At 38.3% G+C, this 23260-nt stretch overlaps 1 protein-coding gene across 2 annotated transcripts in view; it reads left to right on the top strand.

Annotated features, from left to right (window-relative positions):
- astn2 (astrotactin 2) overlaps positions 1–23260 on the top strand; it is a 291201-nt gene that overhangs the window by 131799 nt on the left and 136142 nt on the right. For both annotated transcript variants that reach the window (XM_079657488.1, XM_079657487.1), the window contains exons 5-7: positions 7870–7977; positions 10668–10814; positions 16525–16692. In XM_079657488.1, the coding sequence (XP_079513614.1) occupies positions 7870–7977; positions 10668–10814; positions 16525–16692 (423 nt within the window). The remainder of the gene's footprint in view (positions 1–7869; positions 7978–10667; positions 10815–16524; positions 16693–23260) is intronic.

The raw sequence follows: 23260 nt of genomic DNA, 5'->3' as shown, positions 1-23260 counted from the left end.
GATTTATTTTCATGTTTAAGCCATGGTAAATGGGGAATACAAAAAACGATAGCTGAGTACCCTGAGCAAAAGATTCAAAAGAGAAAAAAAATATATATATATCTTACTATAATAGATGACTATGAAAAAGCAGAAAATAGTTGTACTCGCAATAAAAAGACAAATGTATCATTCCTAACCATTATTATTAGTTGTTGTGACATAATTTCACATGCATGAGTGAATTTCCTTTAATACTGTTAAAGCACATGGCTCCATCTGAAAAATACATTATAAATCAGTTTAATGTCTTCAAATAATTCATTTAATCAGAAACAATTATATCTACTCACAAATTGGTAAGAATTACATGGTAGAGTTTCTTGCGGTCTTTGAATCTTATTCTATCATTTCAGTAGATATGGTGAATCATTACCTGCTCGTGCTGGTGTAAAATACAGTATGTCAAAGTGCTATGATAAATGTCATGTGGCCTCCGAATATAACCTAACCTATCAGAAGATGATTAGCTTTTGCTATTCAGATTGAACTCATCACCTCACCTCCCTGCTATACCTCAACTAATCCATGTCATTAGAGGAATGATTGTATAACCATTTCCTCTACTTTTTTCTCTCTCCTGTGTACTTTCTGACATCTCTAGTATGAGTGTTTTACTCCTTGTATAACAGTCACTTGTCACGCTGTTTTTCTTACCTTTCCCCTGAAACCCTTTTAACACCAAATCACTCTTGCTTCGGTTTATAAATGTGACATCTCATTCTCGCTTCCTCCAACACTTTTTTGAGCCCTTTATTTTTCCCTTTCTCTGTTTTGTCTCATTTTTATTTATGAGCTCCCTCTAACTTTTCCTGTCATTAGTTCTTGTGAGCCCATTTCTGCACTGCTGTATTACAATAACACATTCATAATCATTTAGCTGGAATACAGGAAAATACACATTTTGAAACTATTACATAATTAATCAATGTTTAAACGTCTACAGTTTATCACAATTAATAATTTCCCCGATGCTAAATGAGCCAACTTTTTATTAATATTATAATTCAGTAAAGTTCTGTACATTTTAGCCATTATTATACCAGCAAACAACTATTTGCTATGAAAGTGGATGGGTCCTGAGCAGAGAATAACACTCCCTCTGTGTTTGTTGTAATCTCTTGATTCTCTATGTTGGTGCCGTGCATGCATATTAGTGCATGTGAGTCCTTCTCCTTATATATGAAGGTTGGCCATCCCTGCATTTATCCGTAAGAGTGACTTCCCAGATATAAAGAAGATAAATTACAGTGGCCGTTTCTCAATCTCGAGGAAACTGGCTTCCAAGCCAATATTTCAAGGATACTACGTCATCGAGTGCCGCCGAAGGACTGTTCCAATCTCCAGCATACTTGGAATTCCACCGCGTCCTTGGTTTGGGGGTAATTTCGAGGCTGCACATGGGTAGACTTTGCATCCTTAAAATCCCCACAATGCTTTGCGCATGGACCAATTTCCCCAAATCTGTGGCGGAAAATGTAAGGCGGGGCCTCTCTCATATGACGCACACCTGCACACTTGCTAGCCTGTTCCACTCTTCGTTTTCCGAATGCCAGGAAGGATTCTTGCCTAGCTTCTGAAGGAAGTGACTCGGAAGACATGTGCTACCAAGCAAGCATCCTCGCGATTGAGAAACGGCCAGAGTGTTCGGCTGAAGGAGATCTTCCAGATGTTTCTCCACCAAATAATTATGTTCTTTGACTAAAGGGCTTCACAAAAAGAGAAAGAGAAGATCAGAGTCAGCATTGCTCTGCATTTTCTGAAATGATGGGGGTTAGAAGAAGAGATGGCAAAAGTAAACGCATTTTTTTACTCAAGTAGAAGTACAGATACTCATGTTTAAAAATACTCTGCTAAAAGTAATGACTAAACTTCTTTACTCAGGTACAAGTAAAGAAGTATGGGCTCTGAAATGTGCTTAAGTAAAAAGTACACATAACTTTGTGTCCTTGGGCAAGACACTTCACCCCAATTTGATGTATTCACTTTTACAGTACATGTCTGGTATGTGTACTCTAATATGTAATGTAAAGCACTTTGATGTAAATGTACTTAATTACAGTAACAAGATATTTGTACTCCACTACTTCCCATGGATGGGGGTCGTGGATGGTGTGGCGAGATGAGGAGGGGGTGATTTTATAATCAAAGAGTGTATGCGTTTAAACACAGAAAAACACGCTTTTCTTCATGAAGGAGAATGTTATTGATGACAGCAGGCGCATTTGCCTTATCAAAAGAGAGTAGAAAATAAAGGTGAGTGTGAGGAGAATGTAATGGATAAAGCATATTTCCCACAAAGTATTGCACCTTTTCAAAGTGTTGATTGGAGGTAACCATGGTACTTATAACACTTTGGAAATAGCTGCGTATAAAGAAGATAGCTTTTTGGCATGGAAATGAGTGTTTTGTTTGTATTCAGTGTTGTAACAAAACAGATGGTTGCAAAGCAGATAGACAGATGTGCATATGAAAAAGACTGTGAAATTATCTATTGACATCGGAACTGTTAGAGGGACTGTGAAAGTGAAATTGGCAGTAATTACGTTTTGTAGTACCGACATGCTGGAATTTAGCCTTACTGTTCTGGAAGTGGATGTTTTTTCATGGCACTCAGTTTGGAGAAAAGTAACATCAAGACAAAGGAAAATGGACTGCAAAGGGAAGAGAAGCAGTGAAATAGAAAATACCCAGGGCAATATTTCTGAAAAACTCTTGCACCTTGTTTCAGATGTATTCTTGTGTGTGTTATTTTTCAAACCTGTGCCATAGACTGGAAGAACAATTCACCTGTCATATGGATCACACACACACACACACACACGCACACACACACACACAGGCCCCTTTTGTGTCACGATAAATTCTGCTTTATCCATTTTGCACTTGAATAGTCATGCGTACAATACCTATTTGTATTCTTCAGCTTTAATTATTAGTGTCTCTGAAATGTTGCTATTTAAAGAAGGCGTTGATTCTCTAACTGGCCCGTCTTTTGTTCAAATCTACATGACAGCAGAGAAAAGGTGAACACATCACAGAAGATGTTCAAGGCAGCAGCACCAAATGTGTTCAAACACAAAAGAACAAAAGCTTCACAGACATAGACAGGCAGCAATATGTGATCATTTTATAACAAAGAGGGTACACAGTTGCGACTGTAGGTATTAAACCTCAAATTGATTTGGATGTTCACTGGGCTGCTAATACACTGTGGCAATAGCTCTCTCTGATAAATATTTGACATTGTGTTGCCCAAGTCAAGTATTTGCTCAATCTTTTCCATCATTTAATCAGTTTTTTATTTACCTCAGAAATTAATGTATTTATTTATACTGCACATACCTTTTTTTTGGATTGGGATTATTTGTTATGCTTTGAAATTGCAGCCTTACTAAATATGCTTGTCTATCTTACTTGCAACAATATGCACTTGTATTTCATCCTTTAGCTAAAAAAGATTCCAATATGTTGCAGGTTAAAAAGTGCAAACATAATGGAAGGCTAATTTGTGCTCTGATTGTCTGTGTGCCAATATGGGCGAGCAATGAATTGGTCCTTGACCTGCATGGTGGCAACCTTTTTGTGCTTAATATTTACAGAGTTTTATTGCAAAGTGAGGGCATATTTTCCATTTCTATTTCCATATAGGGGCTCTTTAGGGTTATTAGTTTTAAAATAAATAGCCAAAGTGTTTTTTTGCCACACAGAAAATGTCCTCCCCACATTCACTTAATCAAAGCCACGAAACGTGATCCGACTTCAATTTTAGGATATTCAATATTCTTCATTGCCCGCTTCCGCCCCTCACTCTCCTTCCCGGCTGCTGAAACCCTCATTCACGCATTTATCACTTCAAGACTGGACTACTGCAACAGCATCCTGTATGGTTCATCATCCAACATTCTAAATAAACTACAATACATCCAGAACTGCGCTGCCCGCCTCCTCACCCACACCCGCTCCAGAGACCACATCACCCCCATCCTTCAAAACCTGCACTGGCTCCCTGTCCATCAACGAATACACTTCAAAATCCTTCTGCTAACACACAAAGTTCTCAATAACCAGGCCCCCCCCTCTACCTCACCGACCTGATCCACCACTACAATCCCTCCCGCAGCCTTCGTTCATCAGAAGCGAACCTCCTCTCTATCCCCACACGAACTAAGCTCCAAACCCGGGGGGACAGAGCCTTCTCCATCACTACCCTCACCCTCTGGAACTCCCTTCCATAACACATCAGAGACTGCACCGACCCCCCCACTTTCAAAACACTGACCAAAACACACCTCTTATGACTGGCTTTTAATTTGTAAATTATGCTGTGTTGCTGTTTTAATATCAAACCACTGTAAAGCGTATTTGAGCACCTGGAAAAGCGGTTTGAAATAAAATGTATTATTATTATTATTATATATCCTTGCCTTTATTCCTTGGGTACAGAAGGATATGTTTCATTGATAACTCCCACGGCCCTATATGCTCCTGGTTATGTCACTGATATGTCAGTCACACTTAAGTTCAGCCATGGATGATTAAGTGCGGTCCATTTTCAACTTTGGGTTATTATTTTCTACTGAGGGTGACCAAGACTTTACTAAAAAGACTGTAAACATGGTAACTCTCAAACTTGCAAAAAAAAAAACAGCTCTCGCTCTCTTCTTTCATTTATGATACTTTTTTCCTCTCTATCCAGTATTTATAATTTGGATCATTTTATTTTTTATAGCCCTGCTGTTCTGATTTTTGATTTGAAAGCACTCTGGCGCACAATTGTTTAAGCTTTTAATAATATGATGCCACACGTTCTGTTTTCCGCACCTCTGTTCTCAGATTACATTTATCACAATTACTCATATCAACTCAGCATATATTATGACCAAGACTTTAAGCATACGTCCACATTTGATGCTATTTATTTGTTTGAGCTTTCGCAAGATCAGCCAGGTCTTGATTGGCAATATTATTACCTTTTCACTGTGAGGCATTTCCTTTTTTTTTCTCAAATCAAAGAGCACTTATTCTCCCTCTCAAAGTTCTTTAAGGTTCAAGTCAGAAGTGAAGACTGCATGAATCACATTGATGGTTTTTGCGAGTGATTATTTCAAAGGCAAGCCACATGGGATTTAAAGTTCAGGCAAGAAGCACCTCTCCAATTCCTACCTCAAGGACTGCAAACACAAACATCACGTTCTGATGTGTGAGTGAGCCTGTGAGGAATAAACACCTTACATTTTCCAGAATTTTTTTTTTTGGAAATGATGCCTTTATTGTTGAGATAGGAGATGATCTGCTGAAAATAAATTCATTGCAAAGAAAAGGTCAGTATAGTTGCAATAAATACAATGAAATGACAGAGTTAGAATATATCATGGACAAAATAAAGTGTTGCTTTGTTTGAATAAATGAAGCCATTTGTCCATGAGATTAAAACAAATAAATGTTTTTGATTATGTTTGATGCTGATTCTTGAGTCCACAACTGTGTTCCTTTTGAAAAACATATTAGTTTGTCTTGTCTGTTTCTCTCTGTCTCATTTTACACCTCTCTGTGCATGTTATAACACGATGCATAAATTCAGAACCAATTTTACACCACATTGCCTTGGCTCCGCTCTCCAAACACTGCCAGACTCTCGCACTCAAACTCCAACTCGCCTCTCGACCTGCTTAAGTGCACCAGACCAAAAGAATGACTACAGATTTCCATACCCACATTTTGCACCGGGTTAATAGAACTTTTAATCATGTCTCAAATCTTTATGGTGCAGGCATATTTTCACGAGCTAAGACTTAATGTTTATAAAGTGAGGAGAGAAGGAAATGTTACCTGCATTGCGCCAGAGTTGCACAGGAATTATGACCGTGAAAATTGTTCAGTGAACAATGAAGAGAGAATATGTTGCTTTTAATGAGGGAGGTTTGACTTTTTAAAAACTTAAATAAGAGAAAGCTGAATGTCCCTTATGTAAGCCTTGCTATTTTTAAACTGTAGGCTTGGATATAGCTACACAAAATAAGTTTCTTGTCATTTTTCCTTCAGACACCTGGAATACGTAAGTAGGAGTATATCATTTGTACTAATATATATTTACTTGTTACACATTCATACCTTTAGCAGATGATTGATAAGAACAGGCAATGGTCTGACTTTGGTAAAATAAATTAATATGCAACTTTATATAATATCCAACCTCTATAATGGCTACATTTTTAAGATCACGTATCATGAAAGCCACCATTACCAACTGACAGCACTTAGAGGTCTGAGTATGACTAATTCCTGTAGGGATAGGGTCTCTTCCTCTTACAGTAGTAAAGAGTACATATTTATGAGCCATTATCAACTAACGTAACATGATATGGATAAGGGTTTGACACCACACCCATTCTATGTTTCCATGCTTGCTTTTAATTTGCTGTCAACAGAAGTAATATTTCTCTTCCAAGGCTCCTTTATAGTCAAGAGAAAAAACATTGATTTTCTCTCTGCCCATTATCCCCTTTCCACTCTGCAAGATTAGGAAGTGTAATCACTGTGATCCTGGGGATTATACAAGCAAAACATATGTACAACCATGAGGAAATGAATGGATGCTATTAGCATAGCCATTTAGGTTGTGACTTTTGGCTGAATAAAACAAATACAATAACAAACATATTTAACAGAAACTCTCTGGTGCACCCCTAATATCAGGCTTAGAATGCCGTTCAAAGCCATCCGCAAACACTTTAGGTTATTTTAGATTACCTATTTATCCATCAGTGGCTTTACACCTTGCACATCCCAAGCAATTATCACTTTGAGGCAGCCCCTTTGCATTTAGCATGGATGTGTGTTTTGATGTGGAAGTGGCAGCGCCGTACAAACAAAGCCTCTTAACTCTCATAGCCTCACTCTAACTCTCTGACTTAAAAAACAGACACGCACACACTCTGGGGATGTGACCCAATTTGATAAACAAATTGATCTCCAAAGACTTGGTAACAATGGACAAATTACCCACACTGGCCAACAGATCAGCCATGCGGGAACAGCATAGTGTGGAGAGCAGTGGTTTTCTTAACATCTCTATAGATGTTGAAAAGCACATGAGGAGGTAAATGGCTGCCACATTACAGAGGACAAATGCATTGTGTTGTTGTTGTTGTGTTTCTGTTTCAGAACCACATATGGACCTTGCAAATGAGTCCCCTATAATAACGACAATTACTTCTTTCCCATCCTCCAACTACAGCATTACAATAACCCCAACTCTGGTTTCTAACCCTTATTTATTGTCAGTCATCTGTCAGTCAAGGAAAAAGGGCAAAGCTATTTGTACTGAGAACCTTTATAAAAAAGGATAATAACTCAACAGCATACTGGTATTGTGTCACTGCTTTTTGGTTCACAGGAGAAATATTTTCAGTTCTGGAAAACTATACTTGCCCATACTGAATTAGACCAATGTGTCACTGTTATTGCCATCTGGAATGTATACTGTTGTTTAACTAATCCATGTTCATTTGAAAACGCAAAAATGAACCAATGACAACATTGTGCATCCATTAACTGGATTAGGCGCTCTGAATGGTTAGCATTTTAAATACTTTGACTTTTAATGTAATCTGAAGTCCATCACTCTCATGACTAACCTGTGTTGTTACTTTTATACAGTCTTGTTCTCACATACTAACTAACTTGTGTTTCTTTCTTATGCTAATTGTATGTGTTATATTGTTTTCCATATTAGTTAACAATGTAACATTCAGACCTGTAAAAAATACGGTTTTGATTGACTCTTTCTCCATTTCTCCCATTCTCCTCCTCATATCTCACTGCCAGCGCCTGGAGGTGTGTTTGGTCCTCAAGGGGAATCAGGCTCTGAGCCCGAAGACGACAGCCAGATGAAGTTTTACACAGAACAGCACAGAGGACGAAGGCGCAGCAAAGGTGAGCCGGAGTACAGATGTACCTCTTTCTGTATTGTAATAAATGTGTTACTTTTTGAACACATTATCTTCCACATTGGGGAACCATCTTACCCACTGCATACTGCTGAGAAGGCAACAAAGCCAAGAAGTAATACAATACGATAAAACATTTAGAAAACAAATATATTCCACCCGTACTCTGGTTAAATATGAGGCTATAGTTGAGTGAAATGAGGCCAGACACTTCTGGTATCGTCAGCGTAGCTGGAAGTAGGAAGGAGTCATGCACGTCCCCTGTGGGGTTTGAAGTGCGGTTTCATGGCGCAGCTCAATGACACTCAAAGCAGACACTGCATATGAGCTGATGTTAATGAAGGCTCAGTAATGACTAAAGCTGAGTCACATTACTTTGATGAGATGCATGATTTTTTTTCTTCGCTACACTATATAGTATACAATTAGTCTCCAAGTTGGGTTTCAGAATAGTGATTGGAAATAATTAAATCCAAGTGTTTATGTTAATCCTCTGTCTGCAGTTCATTATAGCACTGTATCAAATGAGGAGGAAAAGTCATGCCTCATATATTTATCTGATTGTTATTAATAATGATTGTATCTGTCTGTTCCTTATGTGTTACTGTTGTAAAGGAGAGAGACAGTGTATTGTTTTGCGTCTTTGTTTGACTTGACTTGACTTCTATTTGTTAAATGCAACTGCAGAGGAGGAATTTGAAAGCAAGACAATATTCTTGATTCCCGTATTTTGAAATTACAGTTTGATGTCAGAATTAGTCTAGACTATTCAAAAAACATTATTTTCAATATGTGTTGTGGCAACCCCAAAGATAAAACAAGTGATAACTTCTTGACAAAGTGAAATTCATTTGCGTTGTATAGTTATTAAGAGATGTGCCGAGGTAGAATAAATAAATAAATGAAATAAAGTGTTTTTCTGTGTAATTGTGTTTGTTTAATTATAAAGCCTCGATAACATGTTGCTGTTGTACTTTAAAAGGCTGGTTATGTTCTGCCAATGATTAACATTCAACACTGAAATCTACATTCGTAGTTCTCTCCTGGAAAAAAATGCTTCAGCGCATCCAGTAACCACAGTTATAACTAGATTTCCAAGGTTGAAATGTTCCTAATTTCAATGAATTAAGTTCAGAATAACTTGCAAACAGAGTACCAAGGAATTATGTATCGGCTGTGGAATTTTGGAAATGCAATTAATCGCAGATAAAGCTTAAAGGAGCAAAAAATAAATAGACTATATTTATTTGTATTAGAAAAAAGCTCATGAATGGGAAAGAGATTAAACCTATGACCGTGAACTGTGTTAAAGTTATCGCCTGTGTAAAAAGGCTGTGCTTTCTCTTGAAAAATGGGAAGGGGGAAATAAATGGAAGGAATAAAGTGTACGTTAAACATTTATCTTCAGAGTGGCCCTGTGTTGTATATGCATTTTACTTTACATTCACTAGTGTATTGTTGTATGTGTGTTTATGTGAGTGTATGAGTGAATTGCTATAAAGTAAGTGTTTACCATCGTGAGCGTACATCCTTTTGTCTACTCAGTAGGCTTTTATAGTAATTGAGGGACCCCTTCATAAGCCCAGTAACACCCCCACACCCCAAAGGGATTAGCAGCGCTTTTGTTGGGGACAGCTGTTGTTCCTGTCCTTTCAAAACATCGTGATTGTACAAGACGTGTTTGATATCGGGAGGGTAAATTATCCTAGCATTCTCTCCCTGATTTTGACCTTGAGCTGCATTTTGTTTCTTCCAAACTTTGAATTTAACTTGCAGAACTCTTCTTTTGCAAGTCATAAAAAAAAAGAAAATAATTAAATGTTTGCAATTCAATCAGTTTGATCAATTGTATATTTTGGTCAAATATATGTGGTTGGAAAATGTTAAACATCTGGATGTGTGTGTTCCTCCACTGATCAAAACTCTAATATGCAAATAAGCAATATTTTTGAATTACACTTACACTAATAATTTTCAAATAGCGGAGTTTTTGGCTTATTAAAGAGAAACTAGTCTAGGCCTATAATACTACTGACTTGTAAAACAAACGTGCGTAGTGCAAGATAAACACCAGGCAGAAGCTGTTCACACATTTTCTGAAGGCGGCAGCTTTGTGTGTTATTTGTACCCAGTTCATATCTAGTAAGAACAGTGTTCCAAACCGGCGCTATCACATCCACAGCCTCTTTTCAACATGTCGAGTCCTCCCATGATAAATATCCATAGACAGAGGTTAAACGGCTAATTTAATTCCCTGTATCTAGCTTGGAAATGGGAGTCCTGACAGAGCCAAAGGGCAACCAAAACAACCAATCTATAACCCTGTCAGTGGCAATAAGATCATATATCACGCCTGCAAATGATTCTGGGCTGTTATGCAGCAGCTCGGGTAAAGTTATCCTTTATTTACTCGGGGCAAACCTGAACCAGCATTAGATTAATGTATCAGGTGTACAATTAACTGCATTTACAATGATTGAGGGTGATTCAGTGGCTGTTTTCAACAAAGAGCAGTGCTTTAGTAGGGGGTTTAGCTTTAGGTTTGTTTTATCTGCTGTGTGCAAAAGTATGTTCTATGTAGGATGTTCAGACACAGTAATCTGTTTGAGACCCTGATCAAAAACAACAGGGCTTCTGTAAAAACTGTTTACCTTTTTTCTCTTTCTCTGCCTCCAGGCCTCCCACACAGTCCTCTAAATAAGGTCACCCTGACGTTGATAACCATCAGCACATGTGTCATTGCCATTGTCTACGCCACGCAGGAGTCCTGCCCCCTGACTGTCAAGGTTACCCTCCATGTGCCTGAGCATTTTGTTGCAGATGGTAAGTTCAAAACGTTAAACCGTGGCGGAATATTCAACTAATGGAAACTAAAGTTGAAGGCCATCAGCCTTCTTGTTTTTCTACTGCACTATTATTGCTATACTTTTTTGGGGCACACTTATTTTAAAAACATTAATAAGATACAATAAACTACAGAAAAAGAAAGGAAGGGAAACAAATAGTTGAAACTACAAACATGAGTCAGAATTAAACTTGGTGAGGAACACTGTGGAATTACTTTTGTACTTTTTAGAGCCCAAGGCAATGTTGAATTGTGTGTTAAATGCTAGAAAAGGATACATATTTGTATGGCATGTTATTGTAATGTCATGATCCGTCAACAACTATTTTTGTATTTTTTTGCCGTTTTCATTCATAATCAGATACAGTCTTCCTTCAAGCAGCATAGCAGAGGTGGAAGAAGTACTTTCATCTTGTCCTTGAATACAATTAGAAGTACCAGAGTGTAGGAATACTCTGTTACAAGTACACATCCTGCATTCAAAATGTGACTCAAGTAAAAGTACAAAATTATTTTCAACAAAATATACTTAAAGTACCCAACATTTCAGAATAATATATATTTTTTAATTATAATTACTAATGCATTAAAGTGTTATCAAATCTGGTAAAGCTACAGCTAGTTTTAATTACTGTGTATACTGCAAGGTAGATTTTGAATTGTGACTAAAGTCTGATTTAAGTGTTGATTATATTTTTTACATTATCATCCAGATCTGCAAAGTAACTAAAGCTACAAAATAAATTTAAAAGTACACCATTTACCTCTGCATTATAGTGGGGTAGAAGTACAAAGTAGCATAACATGGAAATACTCAATTAAAGTAAGTAACTCAAGTAAATCTATCTAAATCTGATTAGTTACTTCCCACCTCTGCATACTGCAATAAGCATTTGTCTATCACACACTGTTATTGAGTGGTGAATGATGTTTTGTGGTTTTGTTGTTAGAAGTAACATGTAATGCACCAGGGAAAGCTTTGCATGCTTCCCCTGTTTCTATTTAGAAAAAGCTTGCAATAAAATCTCAACCCTCTCAGCCATGATTTGTGGTTTTCAATCTCGATGCTTTTCAATGTCACTGCCCCTTCTGCACGACTGATAAACTACAAAAGACATCCATCCAACAAAAAGTTAATCATGTGCTGGAACCAAAAGAATGATCAACAATCAGGACAATAACGCCCACACACTGAAAGCCCCCAATGGAAAAACAATGATTTATTGTCACCACAAACAACTGGATGACTTTTTGAGCTATCAGACTGATGAAGAGCAGTGCGTGCAAACAAATGATTGCATTTTTCTTTGTTTTTGCACAGAGAGCGTTCAGTGAAGAGATTTAAAAAAAGATGTGACCACATACATTGGATGGAGACAGGAGATGATTTGTCAAATAAATATAAATTCAGGATAATCAAGTATATCGGTGTCCAGGCAACTGCCTAGAGAGTGTCTTGCTGAGTGTTTGAAATTCTTCTTCGGCCTTGGGATGATTTTAAATTGGTTCCGTGTATTGGCGAGATACCACAGTATAAACCTTGCTGGGAGGTAAGAGAAGCCAATATGGAAAACCTGCAAGGGGTTAAGTGAAGTAAGAGGGGATGAGGAGCTGAGGCAATTTGACTAATGATTGCCATATCTCTGAGAGCATTCACGTATCAGTCGATCAGGTGCTCTTGCCGCCAGGGCCTCATTTTTAGTCCGCCCACGCAATTTGTATGACACACACACAAGAAATGCACAACAGTACACACTACTTCAACTTCCGCAGAACTCTTTTATAACATGTGCAATTAACAGCTGTAAATATAATACGTGCCAATATACTGCAAAAGTCTTAATGTTTAGTGGTGTGGATTTATTTCCAGAGTTATATTGTTAAGTGTTGGTGTTATGATTAACTCCATGCAGAGCATTATTGGATTCTTTCAAATCATAATAAAATGTTTGCAAGTCCCTCTCTTAGAAACAAGGTTATTCAAGAGAATTTCTGGCACTCACATTTTCTAATAAAATATGTTCATAGGTTAGAAATGAATGGGTTATCCGGACCTGTTCCGTGACTCCGGTACAGACATTCTTTAAATACAGTTATAATGTCTTAATCTGAAATGATTCTGAGCTGTAATAAAAACATTTAAATGGACTAAATGAAGAAAAGCTTAGGTCAAAATGGAATCTGTTCACAGGGACGTCATCATAGTTGAGATTTATTTGAGGTTTCATGATTCTTAATGGCAAATGTACATTTCAGTGATGTTCCCTCACTCTGTACTCAGCTCCCTCTGGGTATTTTATCAGGTATGTGTCAGGGTCATCTTCTGTCATAACACCTGACAGTGTGACATCACCTACTGCAGGCTATACTCTCTAATATCTCCGTCACTTCAAGACCCCTTGACCACTTGTTATCCTTTTATCTGCTGAATTCTGACAGCATGACATAAAGCTCTGCAGACTGAAACACCTTCTGTGAAACCTGGCAACAATTTTGGCTATTTAACGGGCATCAATTTTGCTCAAGTATTAGCCTCAGTGTCAAAAAAACGGTCTATTGATGGGCTGTCCATTGCAAGCTATGTATTCAACCGTCAGTCAGTTTGCTGTGAGGAGTATTATGGATATTTTTGATTCCTGTATAATTATTATTGATTGCTTGTTTTCTGACCTCCTCGCCTTTGCTTTACCGTATCTAACTGGGGAGGATTTTGAGACGTGGAGAAAACTTTTCTTGAACATTCAGATGCTCTTTTGAGGTGACCTCTGACTAGATGCTCAGTTCTTAAGCATTGACGTAAGATGTAAAAAATAAAAGGTAGGAATTTAATGATATTCACGATCACCAGGAATTTCATTATTTAAATTTGAATTACTCTATGGCCTTTATTTCAGTGCCACCTTCAGGATACACTTTACATTTTAGAAACACTAAAGCTAAGACACAGAACGCCATCTACTGTATATATTGTGTGTTTCAATATAGCATTTCCTCTTTGTAAGCAGGGGTGTTTTACTTTAGTTGTTCCTCTGTAAACTTGTGTATACTGGAATTGGACTCAGAAAACCAGAAACCTGACACAGAGCAGATGTGATAAAAGGCGGCTTAACCCATTAGTCTGCCAGGCATACACTTGGCAGCAGTCAGGCACACACAGCAAACACACAAATCCGACAAACAAACAAACAAACAAGGCAATCCAAACTCGTAAGCCACATATCAATATGAGTTAGGTCAGGACAGCAATGGCCAGGCATTGAAACTAAAATGCTATGGTACGATAAATCATGAGTGACGGCAGGCTGAGGAAGAGTGAGTACATATTGTTGCTAAAAATGTGCCAGCAAACCTTCCTGTATGCAGAACAAGGTTTTTTTTGTTGTACTTTCCTGTAAAGAAACTTCTCTTGTCATCATTGATACAGTGTCATTTTGATTGTGCATGTTCTAGTAGTTTGTCAGCGAAACTTAAAAACAGCATTTGAAGCAAAATAATAATATAAGGTATTTTATTCACCGGAACTTAGGTTGATGAGTGAATCCAGAACGGCAGGACTGTACAACAGCAGCTGTATCATGTGTCCAATGTTATTGATGAAAATTCTGCTCAAAATGTGTGTTCTCAGATAACAGGGATATACACACAAAATAGATATACTGTAATGCCAGAGCCAGTTTGATTTCATGTAAAGTCCCTCACAACACATTAGTAATAGTATCAGAGTAATAATCTTCGTCATGTAGTTATGTGTCTATCCTGTTACTCAAACGCCATGCCATGCAATGCAAATATAAAAAACAATAATCCAGCAACAACAAAATAAGAAAAAAATAATGACAGTCAGCGTAAAAGACTTATTTTGGTGGTAAATGTTTTCAACTTGTTGGATAGATAACCAACTGCCAGATGTGCCGTTTCTTTAATTATCTCCGTTGCCATAAAACAGGTGTGAGACGCTTTCTACTTCAAATGTGTTCCCAAAACCATTAAAACAAGGGGTTTCATCTAACCAAATAACTTTCCCCCAGTCTTCTTCACTCCATTCACAATATGCACAGTGAAATTGTCGGCAATCAGCGAACAAACTGCTCAGGAGGGGTTTCCTCCCAGATAAACCAACCCATGATCTAACAATTGCCTCCTCACTGCGAGAGCTGAGACCGTTACATTTCTCCTCTCCTCAGCAAATGAGAGCTCCTGGCAATTCTGTTCCCTAACTGCTGTATTGCAGGAAAAGGCCTGATTATGCTCACCTTTGGTCAGCCTGTCCTGGAAAATGCTTTTAGGAATGCCATTTAAGAAGAGTTGTATGTATTTTGACCTTGTTGGCACTATGGTGGATAGTGGAAACTTAAAGAATAGCAACACAATCTATTGTTTATAAGGGAGTTTTGGTCTGTGATTGTTCAATGTTTACAATATTTCCCGATCAATTTTAGATCATGACTTCTGTGAGTGTATGGAAACAAGAAAACTGTATTTTACAGCAAAACATCTAAAAAAAAAAAAGTCTTTTCTAAGTTGTATTTCATATCAGGAACAAAGAAAGCTCATTTATTGAAACATCTTCATTGATCAATCTTTTATTACTTAATAATCGAACAGACACTTTTGCACTTACTTTAATCCACTCTGGATGTGCAGTTAATTAACAATCTAAAACAATGCAATATGTACTTAGAAGCAACACTACAGGGTTGTTTGTGGTCTAGATGAGTGTCTCTAGTCGTGTTTGCCAGGTTGTCAGAAAATAAAACGTTCAAATATCGCTGTATTTTTGGAAAGCTCTTTGGGTCAGACTGTCCCTGTACGACTGTTGACTATCAAACAACATGAAGCAGCCGGTGATTTCAAATGTGTACGAGGAGGCAAATGGTTATTTAATCTATCAAGAATTTGGAACAACTCAAATGTTAAGAAAAATACATAAATGAGCCTTGGGATTTCCTTGCTTTTTCTGCATGGGTTGTTTGATATCTCTCCTCTGCATAACACTGCAGGGCATTGGACTTTTCCTGTGACTCAGATTTGATTACCGGCTATTGTCTAAGCTTTTCCATCCGCACTAATCCTCTCTTTAAAATAAAGCCTGGAGACCACCCTCAAAGGAGTTCACCTCATAACTCAGATTACATTTGTGGATCCCATCTTTATGTCCTTTTCTGTTATTTTAAGTACATTTCTACTTTGACACAGAAATGTTTACTTCAACCAATCACTGCTCGCATAATATACTGTAGCTGAATCTCTGTGTTCAGTAGAGGGCCGAAACACAATCTCCTCTGCTCTCTTTGCAACTAAAAGTCTTTGGCATCAATTAGGGATAATCTTGTTCAGTGATCAGAGTTTAACGATTGGTCGGAGAGCAGTAAGAAAGAAAGGTAAGGCAGCGTCAATGAGCATAGCATTTACTGATTGACTCGTGGAACTCTTTTACCCCCTCTACTGCAATTACCAAGGAAATCCCATAAATACACACGTTATAGATCTTAATTTTCTCATTTAAATTCAGCCCGGTCAGGAGGGGGATTGAAATTACAGTGAAAACAAAAGACAAAACACTCTCCAATTGATTTTGCAATATAACCATGTAAAGAGCCTTTCAAAATGCCAAACAATTGAGTCTGTTTTAACCGTTTTATTGTTTTTTACAAGATAAATAATTCTGTGTTGTGTTTTTTTTTTCAGGAAGTAGTTTTGTGGTAAGCATGGGCAGCTTCCTGGATGTTTCTAATTGGCTAAACCCAGCCAAGCTAACTCTCTACTATCAGACCAATTCGTCCACACAGTGGGTGCTGGACTACTGCGGCCAGAGGACTACCGAGCCGTGCGAGCAGATTTGTGATCAGGACACAGGTGAGTCCATTAAAACATGCATGGCATTGAATCACTTGAAATTCTATTCACTGATATGAAGTGTTTTTCAAAGCTATGCTCAAGCCATGTTCATTATGTTGAGATATGAAGGAAATACTGGCATTGGATGCCTTTTTTGTTGTGATAATTGCATTGTGCCAATCCCCAGAACGAGGAGAAAAGAAGCCAGCTCTTCTTGATTAAGGGTAACCTTCATAAATGTCTGAGATATCGGAAAAAGTCCTTGGATGAGCCTGATGGGACTGCTGTTTGCACAGTAGTCAAATCATTAATAGTTGGATATGGATGTGTTTAGTTATTACCACCAGCCACAAGCATATCTCTATATACATTTTACATTCTTCTTTTTAAGTATTTGTATATTACTTCAATTGAAATGGTACAGTATGGTATATGTTATTAGATTGTTTATTCACAGTATATCTCAATGATTACTCTAATTGTGTTATAGAAATGCAGCTTTAAATGGTTGAATGACAGGGATCTTTTTGAAGAACCTAATTTATTAACCCTCTTTTAACATGATGTAACACAAACATACACTTCACACATGTTGGTAATAATGTGCGGCCTTAATCAGGAAGGTGTCAGGTAATTATTGAATTTACACTAAATACACCAAATCAACACGAGTTAATGGAGCAGATGTCGGCACACAGAAACAAATTCAAACATTGGAATTCATGAAGACGCGATTGGCTGAGTTGCCAGTTAAGGGCCCACACAAGGGCTGCTCTTCATGTATATGTTCAGGCCATTAGTAATTGTGACAGTGTGTTGAGTGAACGTTACACACTCCCATCGCTGTAGTCAAAGCATAGTACAACAATCCAGGCAATATCATAATTAGCGGGTGTGTGAAGTCCTCAGTGCACGTACCCTTCCAGGTAAATAATCAACAGGCTCCACTGCAGTATGCACACATCCAGGTTGTACAATGTTGGCCCTATTTGTGCTGACATTAAAACTATTCCTACAAAAGCTTTATGATCTTTATCTTCCCTTGAGTGCCGTAACTCCCCTGTGTGTTTCGGGCCCATCCAGATGAAGTCTAAGCTCATTAGAATGGATTACATCTGTAATGTATGTGAAATGTATGTCACCCTGGTCAAGGGCATGTTAAGGGCTGATGCATAATGTATTAGCACTCCAGACACTCAACTAAGTCAGCACACATGAAGATGCCAAAGATGGAGTTGGCACTTATCGGTTTTTGGATGCTGAGTGTGCGCATACACGTGTGAATATACTTCCATCATTCCCTGCACATTTATTAACTGAGAGATATGTAATGGTTGTAATTCTATCTGAGTCATTAACTCATCCGGTCGCCAGCACATTCGCTATTTTTACTTTATTAGTACTACGGTCAGCAGGAGTCTCCTTGTCTCTCTCCATTAATTTCACTTTTCATGTGTCCTTTTTAGCTGCAAGATCATTTGATCAGTAATTGGCCTCAAGTATGTTGTATCTCCTCAAGGCAACCAGATCCACTCTGCAGTACAAATAAAGGTGTTCTTCGACATACCTTTCTATTTCTGTCGCTGTCCTCTACCCTCCATTATAAAACGGCAAGTCAAATCAAGCAATCTGATTGGTTCTTAGCCGTGATATACTGAGCGTATACCACGGGTAGAATTGTAAGTTACTTTTCACAACAAGTCAGTATCCCTCCGCGTCTGAGAAAAACAGTATACCGTTGGGCTTAAAAGCAAACTGCTTGCAGTTTGCTTTTCATACTGGAACAAGAAAGCAGCGGAGAAGTAACGGGGCAAAATGCCTCCTTTTTACACAGCGGTCCAGACATAGACATCAAAGGGCAAAACATATTCAGTGTGCAGTTCCTTTGGCATTAGGGCAGGGATATCTAGACACTTTCCAAGGTTTGACATAATGAATTGTGATACTTTTAAAGCAAGCACCAATGTTTTCAAATCTGTAATCAAAGAGGTCCGCAAAAACACTATCTACCAATCAGATTGCTTGATTTCACTTGTCAGTTTTATCGCGTCGGGCCGAACCACGCCCCTTAGCTGTGATATAATGAGCATATACCACGGCCTGTCGTGAGCTATTGCTTAATTATATCACCTGAACAATAGCACACACACACACACACACACACACACACACACACACACACACACACACACACACACACACACACACACACACACACACACACACACACACACACACACACACACACACACACACACACACACACACACACACACACACACACAGCCTCCCTGAAACAAACTATTTTATACAAGCACATTCATTGATGTTCTAACAATAGGGTGGAGTATTGGCTGTGAAATGTAAAAGGCTAAATCACACAGGGAAGTACTGCTCTCTGTTCACTGCAACTTTCAAGCATACTGCAATCCTGGCAACAAAAAGCAATGTCAAAGTGTATGTTTTACCTTTTAACAAGTGACAGGAAAACATCTGCTTGGGCAAATCTTGTTCACACACAAAAAACGTCCAAAGACAGACACACTAATGTGGTTTTGGCATTTAACTGGCAGGAGAAATATCATAAATCGTTTGACAACTAACTATTTTGTTGAATTGCCACAACATTGCTGTCTAGTTTACCCTTTGTAAGATAGTCAAAACAAAGGTATGACACTATGTCCCTCGTGGTTCCACAAAGATACTTTTACCATGTGTTTTGTGCATCCATACTGCACATACATTGTTAAGTTTGGAGGTTTAAAAGGAAATTGCTAAATAAATTAAGACTTATGGATACTGATGGACATTGTAAGTTATTTTCCCAAAAACTAAACATATATATTGCAGGTGATAGAGAAGTAGAACACAACAACACTATCTTACAAATATAGCCTCATCCACCGAGGTACGGAAGTGTTGCAGCAATGTCAGCACTCTTACTTCCCGTGGGCATGATGTTTTCATCATTCTAAAAATGAAAAAGGACATGGTGACATGTCCTAGTGTTGCTTGTAGGTTGTTTTACACAAACTACAAACACATGCACATGAGTAAGTGCAGACAATTTCAATTTGTCAATTATCATGTACTATGTAGGCAGGGTGTATCCCTGTTTTCAACTGTGTCATTTATTTTAAAACTAACATTTAGTTTTACATTTAGTAGCATTACATCCACTTATTTAGACATTTCCAAAAATTGCATGTATCAGTATTGCCCAAACATACTCATATATAACGTTTATTTTGTTGCTATGTATCATTTCCGCAAGTTATCTCACGCCGTCTCAATCATCCTGCTTCAATGTAATGAGGGTTGACTGTCACTGTTGACTAGCAGTCAAAGTATCCCTGTGATTGGAAAATAAATCCTCCCTGCCTCCCCCCCTCACCGCCTCACTCGCTGCTAGCATGTAGGTTAGTAGATAAATGGCAGAATGCAACTGTTTCTATTGCCTGATAGCTGCATGGCATCTGGCTGACTAGAATTGGACCACGGGACATCTTTGTAACAACTGATAATGTCATTACAGCCACATACTGACTGAAAATGTCATGAAGTGTCCCTGTGTACTGTTTGGAAATATAATGCAACCATAAATAAAAAACAAAACTATACCACTGGTGATTATTATATATATTTTTTAAGAATATGACATACCTTTAAATGTCCCCTATTATACTGTTTTTCATCAATATATTATAGGTCTCTGATACATACAAACATGTCTCTGAAGTGTTTGGCTCCAAATACCAGACATGTCATGCATTGCAGCATCCCATAATCCCCTCTGTTTCAGCCCTGTTTCAAAAGTGCTGATTCTCTGTCTTTTACTTTGGATGAAAATAAGGAGCCCCTCCCCACGCCCCTCTGAGAGATATTTGGTTAAAAAGAACACAATGGTGCTCTAGGAGGGGATTCAGGTGATGTGGGGGGGGGGGGGGTTACCTTGTTTGGTTATTGGCTAATGGTTACACAAGCCAAAGAATTGTTATGACATCATAAAGTGACCAACATCTGATCAGCTCATTTTCAGACAGGTTTTTATATAAATGGATCAGGAGAAAAAGACAGAGAATCTTTTTCCCTGAAACTTTCAGAATCTCTTTACACAGAGGGGCCACATGTACAGTATGTATAACATACAGGAAAAAGTGGATTTTGCATAATAGGTGACCTCTAACATGACTCAAGTTAAGTCTTAATTATTATGGCTTATTACGTTATTAGTCACTGTGTCCTATCGCATATAGTTATACACCCACTAAAGGTGAATAGATTGCCTTCACAACGGTTCTATCATCATAACTAACCTCATGAAGACACCGGGGCCGCCTTAGCTGTCTTTGTTTCCCTCATTTGAAATTACGTTTTACCTCCAACCTCACCTAATTATAAATTAAACTGCTGGTGTGTTAACATACCTGCTTGGTAATTTCATTAAATGAAAGTATTTTGATGTACACACGCACTATAAAAAGCACAGTCCAGCCAATGTCTTAAAATCACATTGGTTTATCCTGGATTTTTTTCAACAAGCTTACATGTGCAGCAGGGCACAAATAAGACTTTTTAGTTGATGTACTATGAAACATGAAATACAAAGGTCCTCCTCGTGGCGACAGTGAGACACTTGAAATTATTATAAAGAAACATGTAATTTGTACCATGAGGTTGGTTATACAATTGACGAGAAAGTATTTGTTGTTCTCAAGTGATTGCCACTTGCACTGTTTTACATGTGTGGCTCTTTATTCAGACCAGAAGGATGGTTAAAGTGAGCGAGCAAAGTAAATAGCTGGAGAATGAGGACACAGCGGTGTGATTATGGTTACAAATTGTATTGGCAATTTAATATTGGTGGTTATACTGGGGGGTACTATCCCCATAAGCAGTGTGAGGTTGTGTAGAAACCTGAGTTGAATGCACCAGAAAATTGCCTGGGTGAGCACAGTTGGATAATTGTTGTCATCAAATCGCTATTTCCAATCATAGGAGATCAGCTGTAAATTAGGCCGACAACATGGTCTAATCAGTCCTAACTTTTGGCATCACTGTAAAGGCTCCCTGCATGCTACAGTATAGTATTTATTTTCGTGAATCTTATGAAAAAAAACAGATTCCAGACATTTTCCAAAGGCAACGAACTGCAGAAGAGGTGTATAGGTAACACACAAAGAGAGAACTTTACAATAACTAATCACACAGGAGTATGGGGCAAACATCTTTAATATAAAGTACTGATCAAGTCTCCAACTCAATCTAGATGTAAAACATTTTGCAGCACAAGGGGAGCTAAAATGTCCTCAACATTGTTTGCTGGATTTGTATATGTTACGGCCTGGCTCATAGGCTGCAACAAAGATGGGAGACCAGACAAGTTAAGTGTAACAAAAGCATATTTATTTACAATACCACAAAAACCAAAGGTCTTCAAAGAAACATAATAAATGTGGAAGTCAGTTATCAGTAATGATTGCGTGTATGGGTGTGTGAAAATGTGCAGAAACAAAGACGTGGCCGTGTCCAACAGAAGAGTCAGAGGGCAGTATGGGTTGTTGTTGGCCTTTTATGTAGACGGCCCAGGTGTGGCTCATCAGGTTGATCACCTGAAACACAAACAAGAGCCAGCAAGCAGAACACAAAGACAGAGACCTCTAGTGGAGTGGAGGGGGTCGTAACATGCCCCCCCTAAGAACACTGTCCAAACGTAGCAACCACCACATAATAATATTTAAATGCAAAGTTCAAAATTATATACATGTTCCATACTGACCGGTTTGAATTTCATATCGTATCGTTGTTCACCCAGTCTCCATTTTCCAACCCAGCAACTCTAGTGCCTGAAGAAGCCTTTTAAGAGATGCAACCCCGCAACATCAGTGCCTAAGGAAGCTTTTTAAGAGTTTACAGGAAAGATGGAGATCAGAGAGAACACACACTGAAGAGAAGAGTGATGGATGATGGGCCATGCATGGAAGAGCATTAACAGGAGGTCCAAAAACAGATACACATTCACCAGTGTCCGAAAAATTCCCTGCAGCTAGACGAAGCTTGCTAAAGCTCAACAAGATTCCAGCCATCACAAACTAGAATCAACATAAGCGTCAAACCAAAGGTTACTCTGAAACAAACGGCTCACTAGCCAACCAAGCCTTCCTCAGAAGCACAGCACAAAGAGGCAACCAAACTACGCAAAGCTCACCCAACCAAGGCATGAACTGCAACGCTTATGTTCCCGAAGCTTACAGGTCTAACTAACCACTTGCAGACACTTCCAACAAATTACCATTTTGCACTTCCCTCCTGCATCTACTTACTTCCACATAAGCCACTGTAGCATCCTGCACTAAGATATCGCCAAAACCCAGACTCGTTTTAGAACTAATAAAGCCAAACGGTTTACCAGGATCAAACTACTAACAGGAGAACACCAACATTATTTAACCACGGCGAGACAGATAACAAACACTCATGTGAACATTGTAAACTCACTTAACACATTTGCAGCCAACCTCAAATAGCACATACACAGATAACAGCAGTCATGTCCCTCTATCTACCAAACAAAACAGAGACTACC

Source organism: Notothenia rossii (genome assembly GCF_949606895.1).
Source record: "Notothenia rossii genome assembly, chromosome: 11".
NCBI classification, from domain to species: domain Eukaryota; kingdom Metazoa; phylum Chordata; class Actinopteri; order Perciformes; family Nototheniidae; genus Notothenia; species Notothenia rossii.
This window is presented reverse-complemented; position numbering and strand designations above follow the sequence as displayed.